General features: G+C 43.1%; 1 protein-coding gene across 1 annotated transcript; it reads left to right on the plus strand.

Moving 5' to 3' along the window:
- The first annotated feature begins 828 nt into the window (after nt 1-828).
- On the plus strand, nt 829-17,004 carry SPP2 (secreted phosphoprotein 2). Its single transcript, XM_040357557.1, has 6 exons — nt 829-935; nt 6,386-6,528; nt 6,650-6,775; nt 8,383-8,493; nt 11,762-11,813; nt 16,800-17,004. Exons 1-6 carry the CDS (start codon nt 839-841, stop codon nt 16,901-16,903), a joined length of 633 nt encoding a protein of 210 aa, XP_040213491.1. The 5' UTR covers nt 829-838; the 3' UTR covers nt 16,904-17,004.
- Nucleotides 17,005-22,694: the final 5,690 nt, after the last annotated feature.

The raw sequence follows: 22,694 nt of genomic DNA on the forward strand, positions 1-22,694 counted from the left end.
AGCCCTAGGCTTCGGCTTCCTGCTTGCTAGAAGTGGCCGTCCCAAGAGACCGATGCACGCCTCCCCTTCTTTTAAGTAGCTTCTCCCAGAAGGCATGTGCAATGCACATTGGGTAGCACAGCAACACTGTGGGCATCATAGTCTGTTAAATACCCAAGGCAATGGAGTCTCTATCTCCCTGTACTTCAAGTTCCATAATGCATTGTTGTGATGTCATAAAACTGAACAAGTGGTGGCAGTATAACAATTGACCACTGGAGGGAGCTGAGTTCCTTCTCATTACAAACTGTAGTCTATCGGCCACATTGCAAAAGGGCACCTTGCTACTATATATATATATATATATATATATATATATATATATATATAATTTTTTTTAGCTAAACTTCAGCTGTAAGTTATGAGTACCTTTTGGTATTTCAGTCATACTGGTGTGTTTTTTTTCAGTGACTTGTTTTAAGATTGCATGTGAGACAAAAGATGGGGCAAATGTGCACCCATTTCAGAAATATCAGTTTTGGATAGAATTGGTCTGTAATTTACATTTAATTCCAGTCAGAGTATGGTACGACTTGCATGTATAAATGTGAATGATTTCAGTTCTGTTTTACAAGGACTATTGTGTTACAAAATACTGATCCCAAAGACAACCTTGAAAACTATTTCCATTACTATTGACAGACAGTAGAACTCTAGGCCAGTTGGGTTAAAAAAAAAAAAGCCAGACAAACATGTAACTTTTGAATCATCTGATTCTGAGAATCCTCGGGACTGAAGGCCACAAATAGGTTAGCTTAATAATTTACCTATAATGACCCCAGACAGTGAGGGAATATATATGTGCTCTGTACGGTACAACAATCCCACTCAATCTCCTGTTAGGATGAAGATGATCCAGTTTGGCATTCTCCTTGGGATTTTTCCCTTCTGTTTAGGTAAAGTTTCAAGGTAACATTTTTTTACAATATAAGATTTGATGCAGTTTCCACAGCAGATGATGTTTTCAGGAGTAGTGTATACTTGTGTGGTCTAATGTTACTCCAAGTAAATTACGGAACACATGCAGAAAAACTGACTCCATCTTTCTCTAGAAGATATTTACATGAGAGAGTGTATTTTAACTTGTTGTGTAGGGCACCTATGGCACACAGATGGCCTACTTGTACCTACCTGAAGGCAGTAGGCTTCGCCACCAAGATTCAAATGCCAGATGTTTATGGTAATCTGAGGGCAAATCCACATCTTTACCCAATCCTGAGGAAATTTGTGGAATCAAGCAGCAATAATTGAATATCTATACATTATTTAACAAATCATCATCTACCACTTACTTAGGGCCAGATTCACAAATGAGATACGACGGCGTTTCTCCTGATACGCCGTCGTATCTCTGTTTCTATCTATGCGACTGATTCATAGAATCAGTTACGCATAGATATCCATAAGATCCGACAGGTGTAATTGTTTTACACTGTCGGATCTTAGAATGCAGTACCGCGGCCGCCGCTGGGGGGAGTTTGCGTCGTAAACCAGCGTCGGGTATGCAAATTAGGAGTTACGGCGGATCCACAAAGTTTTTTTGCGTTCGCTACGTCGCCGCTAGTCTAGTTTCCCGTCGCAAAGTTAGTCGTTTTTTTTGGTGCCCTAACTTTAGTCAGCAAGTGTATTGCTGTCTAAAGTATGGCCTTCGTTCCCGCGTCGAAATTCAAAATTTAACGTCGTTTGCGTAAGCCGTCCGGGAATACGGAAGTACGCTACGCACGTCGCCGTTCAAAAAAATAACATCACGACGCGCAAAGCATAGTGTGAGTTAAAAAACGGAGCATGCGCAGTAGGTCCGGCGCGGGAGCGCCCCTAATTTAAATGGCACACGTCCATTTGAATTGGCCCGCCTTGCGCCGGGGGAGTTTGCGTCGTAAACCAGCGTCGGGTATGCAAATTAGGAGTTACGGCGGATCCACGATGGTTTTTCGCGTTCGCTACGTCGCCGCTAGTCTAGTTTCTCGTCGCAAAGTTAGTTGTTTTTTTTTGGTGCCCTAACTTTAGTCAGCAAGTGTATTGCTGTCTAAAGTATGGCCGTCGTTCCCGCGTCGAAATTCAAAATTTAACGTCGTTTGCGTAAGCCGTCCGGGAATACGGAAGTACGCTACGCGCGTCGCCGTTCAAAAAAATGAAGTCACGGCGCGCAAATCGCGGCGGGAGTTAAGAAACGGAGCATGCGTAGTAGGTCCGGCGCGGGAGCGCGCCTAATTTAAATGGCACACGCCCATTTGAATTGGCCCGCCTTGCGCCGGAGGCCGCCGGCGTAGTTTTCATCGCAAGTGCTTGGTGAATTAGGCACTTGCGATGAAAAATTGCGGCGGTGTAACGTATCTAGGATACGTTACGCCGCCGCGATTCTACGTGAATCTGGCCCTTAGCTTCTTGTGGACAATATAACACAAAGGGAAAACAGAAAAGAACTATGCTGCAAGTGTGCCTCTGATATCCCCTAGGTTCTTCCCAGACATGTTTGAAGAGTACATAGATAATTTTTACTCAAGTATTACTAGGATGAACACAAAACTCCTAGAGAGATAGGCTCAGTTCTCTTTATACATAATCGGTGTGGTATGTGCCTTTAACCTAGTACAGAGAGACAACAGTTGGTTGATTAAACTGAACCTGTCAGCAAATGTAAGTCTACATAAAACGAATTACTGACTTACAGCAAGAGTTTAATGGTAAAAAAAATAAAAGTCTGTGCACTTTTTTGTTACTAAAGCCATCCTTGAGCTCCAGGCTGGTAACTGCCTTAGCTGTCCAATCTTTTGCAGGCAGGAGGAAGCATTCCAATAATCCCGAAGCCTGCTTTTATGTAAAAAAAACTAACATTGAGGCAGCCCCCGACTTCAGCCTTCACTGTGTGCAGTAATAAAGTGCAGAGTTCCTCTAAAAAGCTGCTTGTCCCATGTCCCTACACACTGTAACTTGTTTGTTTGCCTTAGGAGGGACGTGCTGAACCTGCGCCCACTCCACCAGTCCAGCGCACCTCTGTTACCTCACTCCCAGTAACAGAATGGGATCCCGCCAAGCACATAGCACGGACCTCATGCTTGTTTTCACTTAACTCCTTCACTTTCCGTATCTCATGACCAGGCCATAGATCTCCTTAACACAGGTTCGGATCCGGTTGCTATTGGATACGGACTGCTAGGGAGGCAGCCAGACAACAACCCCCTCATTTGTCAGCACCAGGTACTGCATCTTGGTTACTCCCAGCAACTACATTTCCCTTTCTTGTCTTGCAGAGTTAACCCTTTGTAGTGGTGCTACTTCATAACCTGTTGTGCTTTACAGACCCAGGTTTTTTGATACGCCAAAACTAACATGCGCCACTTTAAATAACTTCAGACCAGGCTCAGAAAGGTTAATGTAACTTTACTGAAGAAATGCAGCATGACAATTCACTATGAACAAGTCCTTCCCCTAATCCTAACTAGAATAGTATAGTAGCCCAGGGATAACTCCATGAGGTTAGCGTCCATTATGGCATTGTCCATGGCTTGGATGTCTTCTGAAAACTCAAGTTCCTTAAAGCGGGGGTTCACCCTATGAACGAAAAAAAAAAAAAACATTTTATTGTACCATAAAATCAGGCATTGTAGCGCGAGCTACAGTATGCCTGTCCCGATTTTTTTACCCCTGTACTCACCTTGTACTCGTAGATCGAAGATACCGGGGAATGGGCGTGCCTATGGAGACGGAGGATGATTGACGGCCGGCTCTGGCGCGTCACGCTTCTCCGGAAATAGCCGAAATAGGCTTGGCTCTTCACGGCGCCTGCGCATAGCCTGTGCGCAGGCGCCGTGAAGACCCGAGACCTACTCCGGCTGTCTTCGGGGAGAGTGACGTGCCAGGGCCGGCCGTCAATCATCCTCCCTCTCCCTAGGCACGCCCATTCCCCGCGGGAGCCGAAATCTTTATCGTACAGGTACACAGTGAGTACGGGGGTAAAAAAATCGGGACAGGCATACTGTAGCTCGCGCTACAATGCCTGTCTCGATGGAAAAATGATGCAAGTGAGGGTAAACTACCGCTTTAAGTAGCGCCAACAATTGTGCTCCCAGGTGATGCTTGAATTCACTGGACCCTTCCGGAGCCTGCAACTCATGGACCTCACCTATCCCCCTTTTTATAGTATAGGTTGGCTGACTAGGACCAAAAGCCCAGGAACTGAGCTAGAAATATTTAACCCTTTCCTCAGCCTGGGCCAGCTGCTGGCTCACCAGACTATACAAGTTTTAACCTGCCTACAAGCAATTTCTGTGTCAGACATTTTAACCCAAAGGCAAGGAAATTACTTTAGATGGACTAGGATTTACACTTTTGTGATATCTCTGAGCCAGCATCACAATCCAGAAATTAGATGGTGACTAGGAATGAGCGAATCTGCTTGGGTTGGATTTGCAGCCAGTTTCGTAAAACATCCTTAAAATTTAAAAAGTGTGGAATTTTCACCAAATCCCATTGAGGTCTTTGGGGAAGGAAGGTGGAGGGGCTTGATAAACAAACTATTGTCAAAAAGAGGCATAGAGAGTCAGGCACTGTCATGGGGGACATGTAAATGAACAAGAAAAAAAATTATGTACAGCAAGGAGAGGGCCTTTTCATGAAGCTTCGATGAACCACATTAAGACCCATAAATCACTTAAATTACAGGAGGATGTGTTAAAGCTGTATGTGATGTAACAGAATAGTATGTTTGCAGACAACCTCAAAATGAGGAGGGTGAAGAGGGCGCCTTAGTAATGCTGGCAGACATCTGGTTGCTCTACGCCTAGGAGAATGAAAGTGTAGAAGATTTTGTCAGCAAGTCAACTATATGCAGTGAGCTAGAGAGTGGCTGTAGGGCTGCATAGACTGAAGATAGGGCACACATGTCTTTTTTTCTCAAGATGACCAACCAATAGAGTTACAGCACATACAGCGCATGCAGCCAATGGAAGCAAGCGCTGATTTGTGTATTCTAGGGATGTCCCGATACCGATACCGATACTAGTATCGGTATCGGGACCGATACCAAGCATTTCCCCGAGTACTTGTACTCAGGGAAATGCTCCTGATGCTTCACCCGTTACCTGGGCAGGCAGGGGAGTTGCAAGTCTTCTCTCCCCCGTGCTCAGTGTTGTCTCCCCCCATGCTGTTTTTCCCCCGTCCGTGCTGCTCTCTCACCTCCCCCTGTCCGTTCGTGCTGTTCTCTCTCCTCCTCCTCCCCCCGTCCGTCCGCGGCCGTTCTCTCTCCTCCCCTTCCCCCGTCTGTCCGTGCCATTCTCTCTCCCCCCATCCCGTCCGTCCGTGCAGTTCTCTCTCCCCCCGTCCGTCCGTCCGTGCAGTTATCTCTCCAACCCCCTTCCCCCCTGTCCGTGCAGTTCTCTCTCCCCCCCGTCCGTGTCGCTCTCCCATCTCAATCTGTCAGGGGGAGAGCGGAGCCCGGCTCCTACCTTTTTCGAATGAACAGAGTCGGTGATCACTGACTCTGTCCATTCATATAACTGAGCATCGTAACCTCCTGTGTTTACCATGCTTCAGTTTATGAATGCAGAGAAGCTTCTCTCCATTCATTTCAGCTGAGGCTGCTGAGAAAGGGACTGGGGAATCTGTGTCCTTAGTCCCTTTCTCTGTCTTAAAGGAGAGATGTCAGAGGTCTGTTAAGACCCCTGAAATCTCACCAAAGACCACCAACAGGGCTGATTAAAAAAAATAAAAAATTGCAATAAATAAAAAAAAAAAAAATGTAAATAATAAAAAAAACACACTGACACCCCCCCCCCCCACCAAAAAAAAAAATCACTGTAAAAAAAAAAATAGTAAAAAAATAAAATAAATACTGCCACTGTCACATGACATTAAAAAAAGTATCGGTAATCGGTTTTGGCGAGTACTTGAAAAAAAGTATCGGTACTTGTACTCTTATTCTGATGAGGTTGGGGGGGGGGGGGCTCCCCACTTTCAGAATATAATAGAACAGTGGTAAAGATCCCTCATCAACATGGCTTGTGTTGATTCATGGATCTGTCAGTTTTCTGTTCAACCCCCTGGACATGTATACCCAGCTCATACGTCTCCCTGGAGGCCAGTGACATACAGTATTTGTATGACTATGATAGCATCTATATTTCGGTGGCCATCTCTCCTGTGAGTTGTTTCTAGTAGTTGTAAGTAAAAGCCTGTCACTTCACTTATGGGGTTGACACCCTTTTGTAGAGTCTGCAAATATAAAGGATAATATTCTGCCACAATATGTGCAAAATGTTACTTGACATAGTCAACGCCCTTATAGGCATAACATTTATGGTTTTAAAGGATGAGTTCCCTTTTATTCACTACATTTTATTAACCTCAGGATTTCCAACACTTAATGCCAGACAAGAAGCCCTTAGCAGAGCACTAGATGCATCTCTTGATCAGCTGAATAGTCAATCCTGGGGGAGGAACCTATTGAAGCTGTCACATACTGGAGTGACAAAGATAAAGCCCTTACAACAGGTGAGTGGAACACAAGTTTCCTTAAGTACACTGACTGCATCCTCAGCTCTAATGCAACTATAAATAACCCTGTCTCAAGTCTACAAATTTGCGCTAAACCCTGAACTTCTTTTGATTGCAGATGAGATATCAAAGAGATGATGAAGTGTTTGAAGTAAATTTAAAATTTAGTGTGAGAGAAACCACCTGTGATAAGGATACAACCATTGACCCCACAAAGTGTGAATTCAGTGCTGAACCATACATGGTGAGTACGACATGATGAACCCTATCTGCCACATAATACAAGGAGATCTGTAGAGATGATGTAATCTCTTCGCTCACTCACTGCATCTGATGGAGCAGCCTTCTTGGCCCGGCTGTGAGGGCAGATCAGCAGTGATGCAGGATGGGTGATGGTCGCCTGCCACCAGGTGCAGCTTGTCACTTGCCATGTCGCCTGCCACCAGATGCAGCTTGTCATTTGCCACGTTGCCTGCCACCAGATGCAGCTTGTCATTTGCCACGTTGCCTGCCACCAGATGCACTTTGTCACTTGCCACATCACCTGCCACCAGATGCAGCTTGTCACCCACCAACAGATTCAACTTGCCACGTCACCTACCACGTCATCTGCCACTAGATACAGCTTGTGACCTGCCACGTCGTCTGCCACTAGATACAGCTTGTCACTTGCCACGTTGCCTGTCACCAGATGCAGCTTGTCACTTGCCTGAAAGACTCACAATTCTTCTCACTGCCTCATCCCAGCGCTATGGCACCCGAGCATGTAAAGAGTGAGGGCGGAACAGCTGCAATGCAGGGACAGGTGGGAAGGATGTAATCTCTCTGCTCACTCGCCGCACCTCTGATGGAGCAGCCATTGTGGCCCAGCTGTGGGGTCGGATCTGCTGTAATGCAGGGCGGGCGGTGAGAGATGATGTCATCTCTCTGCTTGCTGCCGCACCTTTTACAGTGCAGCCTTTGTGGCTCAGCTGCAAAGAGGCCACGGGCCAGCACCGGCGGCTCTTTAATTAGGCAAATTAGACGGTCGCCTAAGGCCTTGCACTCACGGGGGGGCCTCGTGGCCGCCTAACTTGCCCAATGCATTACCCCAGTTTTGAGGGTAAGGGGACCTTAACGCTGCTGTGCTCAGGCAGCGTTGTGAGCCCTGACTCAAGAGCTGAGCCGCCAGCATCCCTAACAACCAGTGAATATTGGTGACACCACCCCTTGTTACATCAATGACCCAGCATGCCCTCAGTAATGTCGTCACAAGGGGCGGGTTCACGAGGTGACATCACCGGGTGGCCCCCCGCACCTTAGTTATTAAAGAGCAGGATTTGGGGGCCGCCTTGTTAAAGGGGGCTTCCAGATTCCCATAAGCCCCCTGCCCACAGACCCCAACAACCACCGGCCAGGGTTGTGGGGAAGAGGCTCTTGTCCTTGAATTATTTTTCCCATCATGGACGTGAGTGGGGCCCCATGTCAAGTTTTGCCTAAGGCCTCACAAAGCCTAGAGCCGTCTCTGAGCACCGGTCCATGGCCTGGGGGTTGGAGACTCCTGTTTTATATATTTGAAAAAGTTGCAGGAAATGCGCTGTCATAAACATCTGTGGCTAAATCAGAAGTTCAATAATAGTGTACCGATTCTGCTGCATTAAGGCCAATATAATAAACTATGGTGTGCTCCCTAAAGATGGAGCCTCCTTGTTTCAGATACCCCAGAAATATGAAGTGCAGCTATGAATTATATTTGACTTAGACAGAGAAAACAGTACTGTCAAATAGGCAGCTACCACCAAACATTGCTAAGGAGCCAGTGCCTACTGACTTTTCCCTTTTCTTATCTTTATTTCTGTGTTGATTTTATAGGAAACACCGTGTGAAAGTCAAGTAATGGTATCTCGTAAAAAAGCTTTAGTTGTAAAAGCCCGTTGCAACCTCTACACCACCTCCTCATCTGAATCTCACAGCAGCGAGGAGGTACGTTTTAAAAAAAGTTTGGCTATCGTATTGTATATATTTTAAATTGGATCTTAAAAGTGACACTAAACAATATATTTATTTTTCAAAAATAATCCATATACATTCACTACCTAAAGAATATGCTATCCCAACATTTCATATTCCTGATATGTACCTGTTGTACCATGTACTTGAAATTACAAGTATCCTGTTCTCTTTGAATTCCTTCCCCTGAAGTTCCCTCGCTTTCCTATTTCAAACTGACTACGCTATGCATGAGAGCACATCCTTCCCAGCATGATCAGTTTTCTGGTTGTGCTGGGAGAACAGCCTGCCTGTCCTCCAATGATCAGGTTTGTGCTGACACACTACTAACCCCCCCCCCCAGTCATTCACTGGGAAGATTAGTTTACTGCTGTTTCTCCACCCCTAGCTCTCTGATCTCCTTATGCAGCTGTTAAATGTTAAAAATTTAGTGGGTGCCTGAGCTGATAATTAGCTCAGACTTTGATCATTGATACAAAATTTGCCTCTGTTGTGGCTGTGCTTGGAGGGATTTTCCCACTGTTGCCTGTAGTTGTCACCACCGGCCAATGTTGGAATTCAGGCAGGCTACGGTGCATTGGGTGTCTTTTCCTGGGAATGGTCCAGTGGGAATGGTCTCCCCGCTGGGCATGCTGGGAAAGGATACTTAAGGGACAGATGCCATGTTGTGAGAGGCTCTGCCTCAAGGCCCTCCTGGTTTGAGGTCCGTGATGGTCGTTTAGTCTCGGGGCCTTGTTGGCCAGAGGCTGTACTTCTACCAAGTAGCCTCAGCCATCCTGACTGGAGCCTATGATTTCAAGTGATCCTGAGCTGTCCGTCTCACAAGAGGAAGATACTTAATGGAGAAAACCAGGGGAGGACCTGCCCAGGATGGGACCAAGCGCAAGGCTGATGTCTCGGGATAGGCCTGCTGACTCTATTAAGGGATGATTCACAATCTATGTTACCTCACAGTTTCGCCGGGTCAGCTTAAAGGCTCTTAAACTGTATGGCTGGAAGTTCGGGTACCAAATCCTGTGGCAGAGGATTCAGTAGTGTTCACTTTTGTTTGCAACCAGTCTGTGGCAGAGACTGTTACTGATCGTTGTTCGTGCATCATTCCGGCTGCCATGCCAGGTGAGAGGGGCCTATCCAGGTGAGCAACATCCACTCGAGAGGAAGTGGGGTGTGACCTTTTTGGGACTTAGAAGTTTTCCCCAGTGATCTGTACTATGCGCCTGAACCTTCCCCTGCTCTTCCATCCTTCTACTTTCTTGCAAGTTATGAGAAAAAAGTAAAACCTAACAGCTAAAGGTTTTACAACTTGTATGGACATTGGAGTTCTTTACAGACTTTCTTCCCCTAGACAACGACTGTTGAGGTAACGTGCAAGGCCCAAATCTAAACCAGCAGCTCCTACGGGGGTAGTGCTAAACAGATATGAACAGAGATTATGTGATCACTCATAGAAAATAAAAAAACTATTTTATATATATATTTTTAAATGGATTTACAAATGTTTTGCTCTAGTTTACATTAACTTGTTTATCACTATGTTTTTCTGCCTCCTTCTAGCATCCTCTGTGAGCTCCTGAACCTCTCTCTGTTCCCCTCACATTTTATGGTTACAGTAGTAAAAAGATATTATTGCTGTCTGTGTTCCCTGCTGGAGAGATCCATCTTCAATCTTTGTCAAGTGAAGAAAATCCCAAATTTTAGAGTTGTCACCAGAATAGGATGTGGAGGGATATCTTCCAATGGGAACACCTGTGCTGGAGGAGATTTCCACTACTTTTAGAGTTTTGCTCTTATTTCCTGTTAAAAGGGTTGTAAACCTTCCCGTTTTTTCACTTTAATGCATCCTATGCCCCCCAGCCCCCCCCCCCCCCGTTTACTTACCTGAGCCCTCGAAGAGTCCCGCGTCAAGAACACACTTGATCTCGACCCGGTCTTCTCGGCTCTTCATTGGATATATTGATAGCAGCGCAGCCATTGGCTCCCACTGCTGTCAATCAAATCCAGTGACGCGGGTGCCAGGGGGCGGGGACGAGTCCGGCATTCGTTTCTATGGATGTGGACGTTTCTTGGGAAAGCAATTCCCAGAGGGGGTTAGCTAATGTGGGGAGGAGCCGAGACAGCCACTGAGAGACCCCAGAAAACGAGGTTCAGGGCCACTCTGTGCAAAACAAGCTGAACAGCGGATGTAAGCATGACATGTTTGTTATTTAAAAATACAAAAAAATTGAACCTTTACAACCACTTTACAAAGAAAACTGGGGTTGGGACTTTAAATGAGGCGTATGAAAAACACAAGCCTCCATCCCTATTGGATACAAAGAAAGGGGGGGGGGTTTTGGGACTTTAAATGAGATGCGTTTTTAAACAAACAGTAGTATAAGTAAAAAGTAAAAAACGTTTATAACCAGGCTCATACTTACCACCCAAACAGCAAGCCAAATTCAACTGTATATGTTAAAAGCAGAGGATTGGTTGCACGCATTTGCAAGTACATGAGTAAGCTGCAGAGCCAGCGACAAGGCTCTCTGCGATCTGCAGTCCTAACTAACCTCAATGGAGGCATGTAAAGACTGATGGGTAGAGTAATAGTATAAGGGTATCAGCTGATACCCTTATACTATTATGTGTTTTTTTCCAGTGCTCTTCACCACAATACCAAGCAAAGGTGGAGGCGGGGACACACCCCTAGTCACCTGTCCTCCATCTACCCATCAGTCTTTACATGCCTCCATTGAGGAGACTTCAAAAGTTTAGTTAGGACTGCAGAACGCAGAGAGCCTTGTCGCTGGCTCTGCAGCTTACTCATGTACTTGCAAATGTGTGCAACCAATCCTCTGCTTTTAACATATACAGTTAGATAGTTGAATTTGGCTTGCTGTTTGGGTGTAAAGTATGAGCCTGGTTATAAACATTTACTATTTTACTTACACTACTGTTTGTTTAAAAACGCATCTCATTTGAAGTCCCAAAAAAAACTTTTTTTTTGTATTACAACCACTTTAAGTTTCCTATTGATGAGAATTTTAACCATTCCATTCTGTATCTACGGGTGACCTTTAAATATAATTATTTTTTCATATTTAATCTGTTTGCAGGCCTGAATTTTACATGGCCCAAATAGACGATTTATAAATAAATTGCTGAATAAAAAAAGTCTCTTATAAAGAGTTTCTCTTAAGCCTGCAAAACTTGTAAACTACATAGTTTAGTATAATATATTGTTCTTTTTCTTTCATGACACAAGAAATTCTTGACAATTCCCAGATCACCTCATGGAAGGATAAGGAGTAATCCAGGTGAGTAATTATTAGTGATTTACCCCCCATTGATTACCCCCAGGCCCTGCTAGATATCATCAGTCACACTACCAATTGCCATCCCATCTACCTAAAGCACATCTGAGTCCTGCAGAGCAAACCCCATAGCATTTTTTTTTCTTTCCAACCCTTTGGTCACTGCCTGGAACCATCTCTTTGTTCAAGTGTAGCCCTCTGAGATTATTTTATGACTAATCTCCTAACAATCATCCGCCCATAGCATTCAATAGAGATTTTTTTCAGTCACTCAAAGTAAAAATTGCCCATGTAGTTCTTTTTCTCAGAAGTTCGGAAGCATTTTTCCTTTCAGCTCCTAAAAAAGGAGATCAGTTTCTTCTTCCCGTTTCTAAATTTCCAGAATACATGGATGGAGAAATAATTGGTCATATGATGTCATATACAGATACAACTATCGGGACCAACCTACATCATGAGTTCAATGCAAATTTTTCAACAGCCTTTGGTCAATTAAAAGTTTTATTAACACTACTTTTGCAAGGAGCAAACTAAGGCCTCATTCAATTATATGCGGGAAACCCAGCAAGCCAGCAATGGGAGGCTGACCGCTCCTGCAGATAATCCTGGCCATGTAATCACTCATAAAGCGATTACCTACAATGATTGGCCCTGGAGAAAGATTGCAAAAAAAAAGTCTTCTTTTCAATGATTAAAAAACAAAGGGTTTTATTTGACCAGAGCTGCTTACACATTAGTATATGACTGAACACAAAGACCAGCTCTTTTGTATGTTACAAAACTTTCTGAAGACTAATTAAAGGGGTTGTAAAGGAAAAAATTTTTTTTTTTCATAATAAGCATCCTTTACCTGCAGACATTCCTCTTTTCACTTCCTCATTGTTCGTTTTTGCTCAGAAGTTGCTCTATTTCTTCTCTGTTCTGTTCACTTCCTGCTTGTCTGATTGTTACTCACCACCGTGAAGGGAGGCTTTACTGCGGTGGTCAGTAACGTGCTCGCCTCCTCCTGGGAACTACATCTGTGCGGCAGGACGCTCTCGTACGTGTTAGAGACTTCAAGGAGGTGTGAATTACTGGGCATGCCGCAATGCATACTGGGAAATGTAGTTCTTACATGAACGAGTGCCGCAAACCAGTGATTGAATGAGAGAACAGAAACTAGAACGCCGGAGGTGATATAGATGAAGGAATTTAATAGGTATTTACTCGATTTTTAACAGAATTATTACACTATTCTGTCTGTCTACCTTGAAGACATTAATTTTAGGCAAACAAATGTTTTCCTTTACAACTCCTTTAAATACTTTTTCTATGGTACCTAAGCATATAGTAACAATATTTATAGGCTGATCTACTGAGATATTTTTAATAAAGCAGCCAAGTGGCACCCCTGGTTTAGCTTTTCCAACTTGTCAGGGACAGGCTTTTGAGTCAAGGAATTTCCTCTGGTCTAGTGTGACCCTGCCTTCCCTTTCAATTGACACTTCCTCGCTAAATAGTGAGTAATCACACATACTGTACAGTGGGTATAGAAAATAATCACCCCCCCCTTTAAAGTAGTAGTAAACTATGTTCTACCACTTGTACCTACAGGTAAGCCTATTATAAGGCTTACCTGTAGGTACTGTGAATATCTCCTAAATTTGCACGGTTTAGGAGATATTCAGAGTGCATCCAGCCAGTGACGTCACCGGTGCATGCACTCTGAAGGTTTGGCATAAAGTGCCGGACCTTCAGAGCCCATGCCGTAACCGACAGCTCCTGCACACATGCGCCGGAGTCAAGTCATCGTGCCTCCCCAGCCACTCCTGTAGCCGGAGGCCACGAACCCAGAAGGAAGACCAGGGGAGGATGGAAGCTCATTTAGTGGTGACAGCGCAGCACTGGAGGTCTTCGTTTAAAGGTAAGTCTTTCATAATGTGCTAGTTTGCGATGTATACCAACACATTATGACATTGCCTTGCAGGGGATTTTTTGTTTTGTTTTTTCGTCAACTGTGGTTTACTACCATAGTAAAAAAAATGTTGAGCTAATCAAAATGACCACAGCTGATCACAGCTGAGAGTCAAATGGTTTTGTGTGCCATTGAGAAGGTGATTAGCTACACCTGATTAAGTTTACGTAATTTTTAGTAGGGGGTGATCCTTTTTCCGACTCAGTGATTCTGTTTTTGATTTTTTTCGCTGACATTGTGTTGTATCATTCACTTTGTAAATACAGCTGGATGAAACAAAAACTGTGTCTGTGTTCATTTCATAGTTCCATAATATTCATCTTATTTTGATGATTCCCATATAGCATACTAAAATATGCTCTGTCAGCTGTATCTTCTGGAGACAAAGTATGTTGTTTTTTGCTTTTTGATTTCTCTTTGTAAGTTTTGTATACTATTTTTGTTTTTGGTACCAAGGTCACAGTTTGTTTGGTCGCTGTACTCGTTATGACAAGTATGTTATAACAAAAAAGAAAAACCTGTCAAAAAAAAAGCTCATAAGTGGAACTCATAGCAGTCTACTAAAACCAAGACACAGACCAGCCCATCTAGCATATGTACGGTTTCCAGATTGCCAGTCTAGTCAGAATTTTATCAAATGGTCATTACCAATCAAATTTTTTTCCAACAAAAGATATGATGGAGGGAAGTTTTTATTTTTTTTGGTTTCCTGACAGTTATGCAATTAGTGAAAATATAAGGTAGAGGGCGCTCAACTACACAATAGTGATTGTGAAATGTGGGATACCACACAACAACGTGCAACAATTAATAAATTAATAAAATTATTTTCCCAAAGGCATATGTGAACAGTGGTTGCTAAACCATACAAAATATATAAATCAATATACAGCAGAAATGTCCCACACAACGTGCATGGATACGCAGATTCCTCTGCAGTGTAAGCAAAAAACACTAAAGTTCACTGTGTTAGACACCAAAAAATATGAAAAAAATATAAAAAAATAGAGTCCCAATAGCATGCATAGAAAGCCAGACGAATCTTGACAATTACTGTGATCTTCCTAGTGGAGAAAAGTAGAAAATGCCACCACCGTACTTTTCAAATTTCACTTGTTTCCACCCAAAAAATTTTTTGTCAAATTTTGTTCTATCCATGATCGATTTTTAGCTGCCCCTCAGATATATTGGAATTCCCAATTTTCCTGTGGGATGTTGGGTCTATTTGATTACCAGTTCTGGGGTAAAGACAGCAAGGGTCTTTCATCTGGAAGTAGGACATGGTTGGTGCTATGGCATCCCAGATTAGACTCATTTAGCTGTCTTTCTGCACAAATGATGGTCTGGTCATGCAGGAGCAGAGGGGAGCTGGGGAGGCCGTTTTTCCAACATCCCTTATGTTCAGGCTGTACATTATGTTAACATCACATTACCATTCATTTCACATTTTTTTAGACCTACTTGATCCAAACCAGCCCTTTATGTAATCGGATTGTATGTCACTTTCAATTTGTCTATCATTGAGTATCGCGCTCTCTGAGTGGCCGCATTGCACATACGGAGGGACGCGAGAGGTGCCGTTTTTATTTTTTCGTTTAGCTCCGTGTAGGAGCTTTTTAAGAAAGAATTTTTGCAATATTAGTAAAGGGACTTTATATTCAATGTATGCATTTTGCTTTACTGTAGTAATGTTAATGATTTGGGTGTTGCTTAAACGGCATTGGGGCTGTGTAGTTTGGAATATTCCCTAATTGGACAAACGAGTAGCCATACTGACTACAAATACCGACATGCATCTGTGACCAGGCACGCCCCCCTGAAGACGGTCAATCGAAACGTACGTCGGAGGCGGTCCTGGTCACGTGACGCCCCCCCGCTCTGGTGAAGCTGACAGGAAGGAGTTTATGGTGGAACTACGGCGGTGGTATCCGATCCTGATAACCCAAATTTGAACTGCAGATTGGCGGTGACAGGCCTGCAGTCCCAGTGCCGGGTAGGCACTTTTAAAGTAAGAGGCCATTTGGCTTTCCGTTGTTTTTAGTTGTTTTTATTATTAAAACGTTATTACGCTATCAGCGTCTACTGGTTCTCTTTTTTTGCATATCCTCCTTATCTGGAACGCCTGGAAACGAGATTCAAATAGTCCATATCCATGTGTGTGTAGGCACAATCCTGCACTAGCCTGTATGACTATCTTTTTAAGTAAAGTGGTCAACAGGCTCTGGTAAGAGCATTTTATATACAAAGCACCTTGGGTGGAAACAAGTGAAATTTGAAAAGTACGGTGGTGGCATTTTCTACTTTTCTCCACTAGTAAGATCACAGTAATTGTCAAGATTCGTCTGGCTTTCTATGCATGCTATTGGGACTCTATTTTTTTATATTTTTTTTATATTTTTTGGTGTCTAACACAGTGAACTTTAGTGTTTTTTGCTTACACTGCAGAGGAATCTGCGTATCCATGCACGTTGTGTGGGACATTTCTGCTGTATATTGATTTATATATTTTGTATGGTTTAGCAACCACTGTTCACATATGCCTTTGGAAAATAATTTTATTAATTTATTAATTGTTGCACGTTGTTGTGTGGTATCCCACATTTCACAATCACTATTGTGTGGTTGAGCGCCCTCTACCTTATATTTTCATTATCACAATTCAGTATTGTTCTTTGAGGAGCAGCTTATTTAGTTTAATCTAGCACTTATTTGTATTTGGCGCGGAATCTCTATTTCTCAGTTATGCAATTAGCTTTTGATTAGGTCTACACCAGCCTGTTCTGTGACAATCAGCTTATATGTAGATGTCTTGAGGCAAATGCCTTTGAGGATTAAGGGATACAATAAAAATGCATTACAAATGCTGAAGAAATAGGAGTAATGCTAAGAGATTCTGCAAGGATTAGACAGAATGTAACTCTTGCGAGTTTGTGTTTTTATAGTGCTTTTTTTTTTATCTTCTGTTGCTACTATAATAGTCTGTAATTTGTATGCTCATATAATAATACATTCTATTCTTCTAACTTGTTCATTAGAGAGGTTTCCAGCCCAATGGGATCCATTTGGAAAGAAGAATCAGATGATAAACCCACGCTGGGAGGAGGAAGATAGGACTTCAGACCATTTTCTCCTCGAATAGACATACGTTGTGTACTTTACATACGTTATATAATATTAAAACGTGATACCTAATGAGGCGATAATTCCTTAATGCATGACAAATTGTTCACTCTTTCTACACTCGAGTGGTTTCGACTCAGTTACTTCAACCACAATCATATTGTAGAGGGATGGGAGGAGGAAGGATGGAGAGTAGCTACTCTACCCTGCCACTGGCCATATCTTATGCAGAAACAATAGTCAGCAGCCAAATAAAATCAAGCCCCATCCTACCTGAATTTGCTGTAGGGTGTCTGCTGTTACTTTGATATACAATTACAGTGATTGCAGATCTAGATAGAACTGATGACTGGATGAGTGACCATATTTTTGCACCTTTGAAAACCTAAAGGCAATATCATAAACCTACAATAAACTAACGTGTACAGTTCCTTGGCCAGCAACTTTTTATAAAGTTTTCAAGTTGAGGATGTTGCTTTAATATCTGAAATTGTTTTATAAAAATGACAGTAAATGCCCACTATACATATATTTTTCTTGTTCTGTGCAAACAGTTTAACTACCTGCATTTTTGATGAAATCCCCTGTACATCAGTAATATGGGAGGGTAAGGACAAGAACTAGAGGCCAAGTAGAATCTAGTACATTAACATTAAAGTTGATGTAAAACAGATTCATGAAATTTGAGCTGGGCACATATATTATCTGCAGTGTTTTGTTATCTCTCTTCAAAGCCCTACGTCCCGTAGCTGTCTCCTGCTCTGTTCTTCTGTTATTAGCCTGATAGCTCCTGACAAGTTTTCCATCACATATGATAAAAGCAGCCAGAGTTTTGTGTTGGGGAGGATGCTATAGATTAGCAGAGCCCTGAATGATTCAACAAACAGAGCTGAAAGTCTCTACCTATGAGGAGATGGGGTGTGTGTCTTTCCTCCAATCAGCTGTCTTGGCTGTATGGCCGGGCTTCACTGCAGTGCTAACCAGAAAGGGAAAATCTCCTAACATGATGTGCACTTTCTAAACAGTATATAAAGATGAAGACCGCACATATACATGTAAAACTTATATAGAGTTGTTTCATCCCTTGTGTATCATCTGAAGCTGCTCACCTCATTTTAATGGTAGGTTTATTTTAACAGTGAGAGACAGAATAACAACAAAAATATCCAGAAAAACGCATTTCAAAAAAAGTTCTAAATTGATTTGCATTTTAATGAGTGAAATAAGTATTTGAAGCCTTCGCAAAACATGTCTTAGTATTTGGTGGCCATCCCCTTGTTGGCCACCAGGTTTGCACACATCTCAGGAGAGATTTTGTCCCACTCCCTATTCCAGATCCTCTCCAAGTCATTAAGGTTTCGAGGCTGCCGTTTGGTAACTCAAACTTTCAGCTCCCTCCACATATTTTCTATGGGGTTAAGGACTGGAGACGGATCATTTCTTTGTCAGTGGGCAAATGTACAAAATCAGCAGGGGATCAAATACTTTTTTGCCCTCACTGTACCCCCCCCCCCCCAAATAAAAAAATCTGTAACTCAATTACAAGCTGGGGGACAGCATCAAACTAGGAAGACTTCGCTTTTTGAGTGAAATTCTACTTTTAAATCCTCCAGGTAACACTCAGACTGGGTTCACACCTATGCTATTTGGATGCAGGATTCTTGTTCTTGTGCGATCCGAGGCCGGTTTAGGTGTGAACCGAGCCTTAAAGTTAGCCACTGAACTGTTGCAACTGTTCTATAGTCTGGAATGTCAGTCAGTACAATCTGACCCCATGCAGAATTCTGGGATGCAAAGAAGTCTCCTGAGACATAATTCTAGGATCACTTTCCACTCTGAGAAAGGTAGAAGCTGCATTTAAGACTTTTAAAACATGGCCACATCATTAAAGGGTCACTAAAGGATTTTTTTTTTTAGCTAATTAGCTTCCTTTACCTTACTGCAGTCCTGGTTTCATGTCCTCATTGTTTGTTTTTGCTCTGATGTTGCTGTAATTCTGCTCTGTTCTGGACACTTCCTGGTTGTCTGTTTCCTGATCACCACAGTACTGGGAGATTCTAGTTTCGTTTTCCAAACCAATACTGCTCTATGGGTCTGTCCAGCACAGAGGCATCAAATAACATGCAAAAACTAAGCGAGATGCAAAAACGAAACTTAAACTAGGAGGTACATTATATGATTGATTTTTATCTATTTTTAATCGTTTTTAAAAGGAATCAGTTAACTATTATGTCTCTATATCCTGTAAACAGTAATTTCAGCAAAAAAAATGTGTAACTTTGTCAGCGTAAGGGCGCGCAATTCAAATGGATGAGATGGGGGCATGTTTTATGTTAATACGTCTTGACCCGATGTAAATTATGTTTTTTTGAACGGCGCATGCGCCGTCCGTGGAGGTGTCCCAGTGCGCATGCTCGAAATTAACCCGCAACAAGCCAATGCTTCAAAATTCGACGTGGGAACGACGTCCATACTTAACATAGGATACGTCTCATATAGCAGGGGTAACTATACGCCGAAAAAAGCCTTACGGAAACTACGTAAAAAAATGCGCTGGCCGGACATACGTTCGTGGATCGCCGTATCTAGCTAATTTGCATACTCGACGTGGAAATCGACGGAAACGCCACCTAGCGTCCAGCGTAAATATGCACCTTAGATCCGACGGCGTACTAAACGTACGCCAGTCGGATCTAGCCCAGCTTCAGGCGTACCTTGTTTTGTGGATAACAAAACAAAGATACGCCGGTCGCCAGAGCAAAATAGAAGTTACGCGGCGTCTCAATAGATACGCCAGCGTAACTTCTTTATGGATCTGGCCCTTACCTTCTTTTACATGCATTAGGATGTAAGAAGAGAAGAAGCTGGACCTGGAGCTTAGCTTTCATGTGCAAGTTGATAGTGGTTCTTGTTGAATGGATCTTGACCACGCAGGAGATGGACACAAACCCACAGGAGTAGGACCCACCTTTCTTAAGGAGTTTATGTGAATAGAAGGAACAAAGGACCAAAATTCGAATTCCAAATATTCATATATCCATTATTCTTGATAGCTACTGTATCAAAAATAAAGTCTTTATGGACTTCTAATTGATCTTTTGGCACTGGGTGTCTTCCATTCATGTATACATTGAGATGTATTTATGTATAACGAACATAGGTGTGCACAGCCTACTGCATTAGGGTGTGTACCCCAAAGCTCAAACACACATGTGTGTGTGTGCAAGTGTATATATAGAGCAGTAAATTATGTCAGTAGGGCAGAGATTAGTGTCAGTGGTAGTTTTTATTTTTATATATTATTTTTGAAATTACATATTTTATTTTTGCACTTTTTTTGGAGCCCCATTCAGGGGCTTTGGTGAAATATCAGGGGTCTAAACAGGGGGAATCTGCACCACACTGGATGATTAGGGTGTGCCCAAGCACACCTGGCACACCCTGTGCGCATGCCTATGATAACGAAAAGCTACTTATTGAGAAGATGATACTCTGTTTTGTCTATGTAGGTCAGGGGTCTCAAACTGGCGGCCCTCCAGCTGTTGCGGAACTACAAATCCCATCATTCCTCTGCCTATGGGAGTCATGCTTGTAACGGTCAGCCTTGCAATGCCTGATGGGAACTGTAGTTCAACAGCTGGAGCTAGTTTGAGACCACTAATGTAGATGAAAAGAAAAAATGACTTTAAAATGCAGGAGCAGCTCAATAAGGTAAAAGGCATATTTATTTCCCATATTTACTGTCTATAGCAGGGGTCTCCGAACTGTGGCCCTGGGGCCGAATGCAGCCCTTTGCTTGCCTTTATCCGGCCCTTGGGGAACTTTGTCTTCCAATGATACAAGACACTATTCTTCCCTCTGATACCAATGATGGGGCATAATTTCTTCCATTGATATCAGCGATGGGGCACTATTAATCCCATTAACCCCAACCATAGGGTACTATTCTTCCCATTGACACCAATGATGGGGCTCTGTTCCTCAAACTGACATCAACAATGGGGTACTATTAATCCCACTGACACCAATGATGGTACACTAGTCCTCAAACTGACACCAACAATGGGACACTATTAATCCCACTGAAACCAGAGATAGGGCGCCATTTCACCCCCTAATCCCAAAGATGCATTGTTTACTCCCACTGATGCCAGGATACTTTTTACTCCCGATGACCACAGTTCGGCCCTCCTAAATTCTGGAGGATATTAAACTGGCCCTTTGTTTAGAAAGTTTGGAGACCCCTGGTCTATTGCAATAACATAATACGCAGCACTTTATAAACGAATAGAGACATTCTTATTAGTCCCTAACCTGAAGGATCTTACAATCCAATATCTCTACCTCAAACAATCCAAGGGCAATTTGATTGAATATCACTTAAGCTATACTTAGGGGTAAACATATAATTTCTCTAGACTGTACTGCATTAGTGCCCTATGGTACTTACAGACCTATTTATCTGGGGCGATTGGTTGCTGAGACTCCTTCTTCTGTTATCACATAATTCTGAGCACTACTTACTTTAAGAACATGTGAGAAGTGGAAAGCATTATTCAGGATACCATAACTGTACTGCTGGTTTGTAATATCAATCCAGGTATTGGCAGGTAGAGAGGAAATTCCTCCACTGTCTGCTGGACTAACACTGATATGTTCAGAATACTTCTCCCATTTTCTCTTGAAGCCATCAAGACTGGAATCTATCTTGTAGATCAGTATCTATTCATTTATACATGGGAAGTAGTTGAATGGAAGGCCCAAAAATTGTTTGAACACAGGTCCCTTTGATACCTATCTATACTATTGTCCATGAATGTGCTTTTGGGAGAAAACAAGACATTGAGGGGCAGAACCACAAAGGAAGTACGCCGGCGTATCTACTGATACGCCGGCGTACTTTCAAATTTCCCGCGTTGTATCTTTGTTTTGAATCCTCAAAACAAGATACGACGGCATCCGGGTTAGATCCGACAGGCGTACGTCTTCATACGCCTTCGGATCTTAGATGCAATTCTTCGGCGTCCGCTGGGTGGCGTTCCCGTCGTATTCCGCGTTGAGTATGCAAATTAGCTATTTCCGACGATCCGCGAACGTACGAGCGGCCGTCGCATTCTTTTACGTCGTTTCCGTTCGGCTTTTTTCGGCGTATAGTTAAAGCTGCTATATGGTGGCGTACGCAATGTTAAAGGTGAAAATATTTTTTTTTTGTTTGCGTAAGTCGTCCGTGAATGGGGCTGGACGTAATTTACGTCCACGTCAAAACAATGACGTCCTTGCGACGTCATTTAGTGCAATGCACAGCGGGAAATTTAGGGACGGCGCATGCGCAGTTCGTTCGGCGCGGGGACGCGCTTCATTTAAATGAAACACGCCCCCTACTCGCCGATTTGAATTACGCGCCATTACGTCGCGAGAGATACACTACGCCACCGTAACTTACGGCACAAATTCTTTCTGGATTCAAAGCTTTCAAAAGTAAGTTACAGCAGCGTAGCGTATCTCACATACGCTGCGCCCATGCAATTGTATGTGAATCTGCCCCTGACTATGTTAGCAGGTCAGTGAATGTTGGAGAAATAGAAATAATAAATCCCTGAAGCCAGGACACAACTACATCCAAAACAAAGACATTTTGGCTTTAAAGTGGAGGTTCACCCGGAAATGACAATTTTTAACCTTAGATTCATGCTCATTTTGTCAAGGGGAATCGGGTAGTTTTTTTAAAATTGAAGCCGTACTTACCGTTTTAGAGAGTGATCTTCTCCGCCGCTTCCGGGTATGGGCTTTTGATTGACAGTCTTCCGACA

The sequence above is a fragment of the Rana temporaria genome, chromosome 6 (assembly GCF_905171775.1).
Source record: "Rana temporaria chromosome 6, aRanTem1.1, whole genome shotgun sequence".
NCBI lineage: Eukaryota > Metazoa > Chordata > Amphibia > Anura > Ranidae > Rana > Rana temporaria.